General features: G+C 47.9%; 1 protein-coding gene and 1 non-coding gene across 2 annotated transcripts; both read left to right on the forward strand.

Annotated features, from left to right (window-relative positions):
* ccmFC lies at positions 1 to 2273 on the forward strand. The gene is made up of 2 exons: positions 1 to 761; positions 1724 to 2273. The coding sequence occupies exons 1-2, from the start codon at positions 1 to 3 to the stop codon at positions 2271 to 2273; spliced, it is 1311 nt and encodes a 436-aa protein (YP_006666108.1).
* A 4317-nt stretch (positions 2274 to 6590) lies between these two features.
* tRNA-Ile (CAU) lies at positions 6591 to 6672 on the forward strand. Its single transcript is given in 1 exon segment — positions 6591 to 6672. It is a non-coding gene; the product is annotated as a tRNA-Ile (tRNA).
* The last annotated feature ends 251 nt before the right edge of the window (positions 6673 to 6923 follow it).

The raw sequence follows: 6923 nt of genomic DNA on the forward strand, positions 1-6923 counted from the left end.
ATGGTCCAACTACATAACTTTTTCTTTTTCATTATTTCCATGGTCGTGCCTTGTGGCACGGCAGCACCCGTACTATTGAAATGGTTTGTCAGTAGAGATGTTCCCACAGGCGCCCCTTCTTCCAATGGTACTATAATTCCTATTCCTATCCCTGCATTCCCTCTTTTGGTCTATATACATTCCAGGAAATTCATACGCTCCATGGACGGAGCAAAAAGTGGAGTCTTGGTCAGAGCAAGCCGCCCTATTCTATTACCAGACATAATTGAGAGAAGCTCATCCGAAACTAGAGCTAGAAACGCCTTATTTCGTTTCGTTCCCGTTCTTCATTTCCTTCTTCTCGCATACAAGGGCGACTTATCATATTTAGAATCGTTCTGCGGTGTGCTCTGTTTACTATTCTTTCGTACTCTCTTCTCTTTACCACGCGATAGGTCAGCGAAGCGTGAGCGGGCGCGGAGAAGGAAACGCCAAACACTTCGGCCTAACGGGAATGAGCAACGACGAAATGACAAGATGAGGTGCTCCGGGCACCCCCAAAGAAGGGTCGAAGGTTTTGGGCCTGTAGCTTTCCCCGTCCCCCCTTCCTCGAGTGGTGCTTGTGTGAGGGGTGCGCCACCAGAAATCGGGCTTGAAGCTCTTTCCTTACCAACGAGCCGACAGCCGATGGCTGTTGGTCACGACTACTACCAAAAAGCTCCAATGAAGATGAATATTTCACATGGGGGAGTGTGCATCTTTATGTTGGGTGTTCTTCTGTCGTGCGACCCGGCGGCCTATGTGCGACCTGTGGCCCACGCCTCCTATTTGTTCAGGGCGGGCGGCGTGAACTCTGATTCGATCCGGGTATTCAATCCCGCCGCTGAGATGCTCAGTTGACCCCTTAACCTTGATAGGAAGATGGCTTATTCAATAATTCGTGCATAAGGGTAAGGAACTTTGGATGAACTAATGCGAATGGGTGTAAGCCTCGCTGCTCAGAAACACCCAGTGCTGACCACACTGAGAGACACGAAAGCGCAGGTAACGCCAGTTGGCGAAGTGACGTTAAGCATCCCTAGCGGTACGAAAAGAGAGGTCGTGATGATATCATCTACGTCCGTACCGCTCCTCGTGGAGTAGATCCCGCATCCAACCAAGTCTTTGACCAGGGAACGGGAGAATTCCCACTACCGCTGGCAGGCCAGCCGGGCCGTGAGCGCGGTGGGAACGGGCTCCCCAAAAAGCCAGCCCCGGGCCGGGGTCAGCATAGAATGAAGGGTACGGCCCTAATGTTGTGTTGGCAAAGCCAACTTCTTGGGCTACGGGCGGAGAAGAGCGGACGTGGGGACCCGGGTCGGGGCGCAGCATAACTAAGAGAGCCATTCCATTTAGGGCGAGACAGAATGGGCGGGCACGAGCGGTCTGGTGTCCGAGCCAATTGGTCAGACGACGAGTACTTCACTTATTAGATTAGTATTAGCCGCCTATCCCGAAATGAAATGGGACTGAATAGAAAGAACGCGAAGCGCTGGCGCTATAGGATCGGTTTTTTTGGGGGGGGATAAGCTTGTGAAGAAGCAAGCTTATCCCCGCCCCGCTCGGCAGCTGCTGGGTTGGGTCTCCCCATCTCTCCTAAACTCCCCCCGGTCTTCGGCCCGAGCTGTATGAGGCAGAAACTCGTCCCACGTACGGTTCGGAGGCCGAGCCCTACCCCAGCAGTAATGGTGCGGCTTAGGTCAACTAACACAAAGAAGATACAGTTCACTCAACGATTGCCTTTGGGTTCCGAACTCCATATGGGGAAGGAGCGGTGTTGTTTGCGAGGTCTCGATCATTTACATGGGCCCACTTCTCATTCCATTTGTGGAAATTTGATGATCTATAAACCGTCCCTAACGAACGATCGGCTCATGTTTGAGTATGATGAATCACTTCGCGCTGGCCTGTTGCTAATAAACCTTCCGGCCTCATATAAGAACGGAAAACTGGAGCATTTTCTTCATCGGTGGATGAAGAGTCGCGAACATAATAATGTCTGGTTGACCATGTTCCCAGAAAAAAGATACTTTCGAGAAACGACGAGCACGACTGAAGTGGCTATACATACAAATCCATTTACGGATCTATATGCTTCGATTGGAACTGGAAGTTCCAGAGCAGGCGGCTGGTATACCACCATAATGGAACTGCCTTTTATTTTTTTTATTCGGATAGGATTTATGTTGGCTTCGTCGGGAGGCTCGCGTAGTTTGTTACGTCAGCTCAAAAAGGATAAGTTGCGTTGGAATTGAGAAAGTTCCGTGGAGTTCATAATTGCATAAAAGGAGTCAAAGTAGTGGCTGCGGCGCGTCGAGGCACTTCTTCGACGGTCCCCGTCCGCCCCGCCTGCCGGCCCGATCTGAAGAATTCATGGGCCGGCAGGCGGACGAGACAGAATGGGCGGGCACTACTAACCAAGCCTAGTTCTCGCCGATAGGCGCTGGTAGCTTGCTTCCAAGCCCTGCCTTATATAAAAGTTGTTTGTTGTCATGGCCCGAAGGAGCCTTAAGCACTTGTACAATGCTCAAGTAAAGGCTCTGGGCAACGAGTAGGATGGAGCCTTTACTTGAGCATTATATTAGTGAAGCGCGCCATATATATTGAGGGAAGGGAAAAGGGGCCTCTTTCCTCGCGCGATGGTAGAGGTCGATCCCCTATCACCTTCGGTGCCTCCTTGTGGTCCTTCTCTTTAGCCTTTCCTCGGCCTTTAGAGCTAGTTGATAGGCCACTTTCCGCATCTGATGCATCGAGATTTCATCTTGGATTTCTAACCTCAAGCCCTATCAAGCAAGGGATTCTTCGTCGGATTCGTTCAAGCCGTTGCGAATAAACAATTGGCAGAACTCCGCAAGTTGTTATAGGAGTAGGGGCTTTCTAGTATGCTTCTCTCCCCCCTATCCTTTAAAGCGAAGTGGAACCTTTGGAACAAGCTTTGGGCCTAATCGGAGGGTAGAAATTTCTCCCGCAACCTCGATCGCATATTGTCTCATGTACTTCCCTTTGCCTTTCTGCTCACGCCTTGCTTGGACTTGATCCCACCAAATTGAGGCATGACCCGTGCTCAGGAATTTAACCTTCGCACACCACCTTGGATAGTTCTTTCCAATCAAAGAACTTCTCCGCGCTACTTAGCCAATCAAGAAAGTCCTCGGGATGCAATCGGCCATGGAAATCGAGAACGTCCGCTTTGATCCCAGGATCTTCCTTTTATTTCGAAGCCCTTTAAAATTAAAATAAGGCCCGGATCAAGCGCTTCCTTATAAAAAAAAAATTGGCTGGAACTTCTTCTTCTTCATGAATAGTTCTTTGATCATGTGACCGGATCTAGTCGATCGGATTAGAATCGGAGGTCTTGAACTCGAGTTTGTGAGAAACTCTTGCCGCCACCCTAGCTCTTTAATTTAAGCCCTTATATTTCCCTAAAAAGAAGACCCGGCTTCTTCTTCTTTCTTTTACGAATCCGGCAAGCGAAAATCCTTTCTTCTCTTGGGTGATTGCTTGAGTTAAGCCTTCTTGACTAGTTTTGAGTCTTTCAGTCCTTGGATGATCTTTCGGGTCTTAGTACAATGGATTCCATAGGCTTTTCCCGTGCTCTTCCGAAAGAAGCATCCGGAAATTACTTGTCATGGGCTTATGCGATGAAGAATGATTTGCTCGGGAAAAAAGAATCTTGTGCTTATGTGGATGGGTCGCTTCAATTTCCCAAGACTAGAGAAGGGGATTTTCCTACAAAAGATGAAAAGTGCTTAGCTTCAAACGGGATGACTTGTGTACTTCCTTTGAGCCCCATATACACCGTCGCCTCTTTTGCGACTGCTAAATATTTTTTGGATTACATAAGTAATCTTAATTATCAGGATGATTCTCCACCCTTCTATCAGTTGCAACATGAAGAACATGCCTTAGCTTATGGGTAAAATAAAGAAAGAAGTGTGCTATACTATTTATTATTACCGAAGGCTTTGGCTTCTATGGGACCAGCTGAACATGAGGGACCCCTTTCAAAGAAGATAGGGGCACCGATTCGAAGGGTTCTTGTCGGGAATACTTTCATATAACATAGAATAGCCTTATAGAGTATAAAGGGGCTCTCTAAGTTTTTGATGGGCTTGAGGCCTGAGTTCGAGAATGTTAGATCCTCAATTCAACATCGAGTTCCTCTACCAGACATTGAGAGAGCAGTTGCTGATGTGAGATCCGAGGAGACTCGACTTGAGCCCCTTTACTTAGGTTGGGTGCTGGGGGTCGATCTTATATTACTCAGGGTGCTTCAGATCAGGTTCTTGCGGCTGAACATGCTTCGGGACATCGACCCTATGGTCAGAATCTTCAATCTGGAAGCTCCGCTGGTGCATCAGGCCAACGAGACATGTCCAAGATCGCCACTATTGCAAGAAGCGGGGTCACATGATTGCAGACTCTCGTAAGCGGCAGAATGCAAATTCTCGCCGACAGTCAGACACAGCTCATCTTGCTGCTCCCCCAGAGACGCCTACTGAATCGGAGACTTCCTAATCCCCTTACTCCATAGGGCCTCTGCAGCATTACTTCTATGATCTTAGGAGCACTCCCACACCCGACACAGATAGTTTTACCCCACGACAGCGGAAGCAGATTCAGAGGTTGAATCCGTCTTGTCATATCTCTTCCTCCTCTGTTACAGGTATTTGATCCCCCTTACGCTTACAACATAGGGGGCTGCTTACTTTCTTCGGGTGCATCGAAGAATATTACAGGTGATTCTTCACTTCTTTCTTCTCTTCGTTCTCCATCTTAGTTCCTTTTTGTTTAAACTGAAAACTCCGAACAATTCCCTCTAGCCAGTCTTGGTACTCTCTCTCGTTATCATCGAATATGTTCTGCTCTTTTTCATTTTCCCGCTCTCTCAGCGAATCTTCTTTCCGGCTTGAAAAAAAAAATGCTTATATTCACTTCTCTCCTACCTCCTGTCTTGAACAGGATCATGCGATAGGCCCTTAAGGGGATTGGGAAGGACCATAGAGTTGGCAAGCTCTCTTTTTTGGAGAAACTTCGTTTACCTCAGTCTTTTGCCTTTTCCGCTGTGTCTGGTGTTGTTCCCTCCCCCTTTTTTGTTGTGGCATCGTAGATTAGGACATGTCTGCAGCCCAAGGCTTAGATATTTTTTTTTCTACTGGAATGTTGGGGTCTGTACCTAACATTGAGATTTCTACTTATATGGGTTGCAAACGGGGAAAAGGCTCGGCCCTTCCTTTATTTAAGAAGCTCTTTCTACTTCTCCTTTTGATCTTGTGTCCGAAGTCCATCCTGCCCCTCTGTTATCGAAAGGAGGATCATCCGTATATGTTATTTTTGACAGAACAATGAAAAAATTTACTAAAAAAAAGGGTTTTCCTTGGGGGTATATCTCCGCTGCCTTCTGAACTCTGCTTGCTTCAACTCACTTCACTTACAAAGCGCTTTCCCAACGATCCTGCCCCCGCACTCCTCAGCAGAATGGAGTTGCCGAGCGGAAACATCGCCATATACATATATTGGAGACAACTTGCTCTCTCTTGCTCTCAGCTTCAGCCCAAAAAAACTAGGGACAGAAGCAGTTTTGACTGCCGTATCTTTTTTGAACCGAATACCTTCCTCTGTCATCTCTGGTCTGTCTCTTTTTGAAAGAAGATTGTCTACCCCGCCTGACTATGAAGAGCTTCGAGGGTAGGCTGCAGCTTCGTCTAGTCTAGAGCCGGGCGCCGTGTAGGAAGACTCGCCCTAGCCACTATAGCGACCCCACCCCCAACTCTAGCTGAGAAGCACCCTCCATCCACTTCCCCCTTTCCGTGTGCCCAAAAGCCCGCCCGCCCGGTTTATGAGCCCCTTTCCGATTCCCTCACCCAATCTCATGAGAAGCAAGCCCAGCAGGCCCAGCCTTAACCTGTCCCCAGACAGCCAGCCCTCACCAGGCTGCTGGAATTGCTAAATGCTCCGCCACGAAGCAAGCTCTCCCGATCCCGAAGACGACAGATGCGGAAGTGGCTAAAGAAGTCGGAGGAAGAAAGTTGTTGGGCAATTGTATGCGCGAGGGTACATTATAAGTATTCTGAGAATTGGCAACATTGACAGAAAGGGGAAGAAAAGGGGGTAGGAATAAACTTTTTTAGGTGTAGCTATACTAAAGTAAGTAGTCGGCCTAACCTTCGGTTCCCGTAACCAAGTTTTTCTTTCTCACTCCTTATGTTATGTACTTTTTCTTACTTAATCCATACTTTTTTACCTTTTCTGAAGTGTGGGGCAAAGGGTGCCCTCTACTTATACTTCTAACTAAAGGCGAACTGCAGGCATTGCAAGCAAACAAAGCGCCCCCGCCCGTTTGAGTCGCGAAGGGGCCGCTTGCTTAAAAAATTTATTTTATATAAAATAATAGATATATAATTATATAATAGATATATAATTATATAATTATATCTATAAACTAAGAAAATCCGTTTTTTTTATCCAATTGTTCATTCCCGGGAAGAGGAAGAAGCAGATAGAGCAAAGGCCTCCTCTTTCCTTCCGTCCGCTCTTCCCGAAGTGGGCGAATTGCATGTAGAGATCCGCAGGGGCTTATAGTTTAATTGGTTGAAACGTACCGCTCATAACGGTTATATTGTAGGTTCGAGCCCTACTAAGCCTACCACCCCCTTCTCTGCACCCGATACAAGGCAGTCGAAGTCCTCGCCACCCTGCAGATCTCAATCTAGCGACGGCACCTGGAACCGCACAGCTTCCGCTGCCCTTCGGGCACGCCTCCTACGCTCTTGCGGCATGCCCCCTTCGGGCAATACGGCTTTCGTGAGTAATACGCGAAGCAGCTGAGCGATAGCTCTCTTCGATCGCTATATTCTTGCGATAGCGAAGGCGTAGTTCATCCTCTAAGAGAGAGTAGATGCGAA

This window comes from the organism of the source record quoted next, mitochondrion (genome assembly GCF_042453785.1).
Source record: "Malus x domestica mitochondrion, complete genome".
Classification (NCBI taxonomy): domain Eukaryota; kingdom Viridiplantae; phylum Streptophyta; class Magnoliopsida; order Rosales; family Rosaceae; genus Malus; species Malus domestica.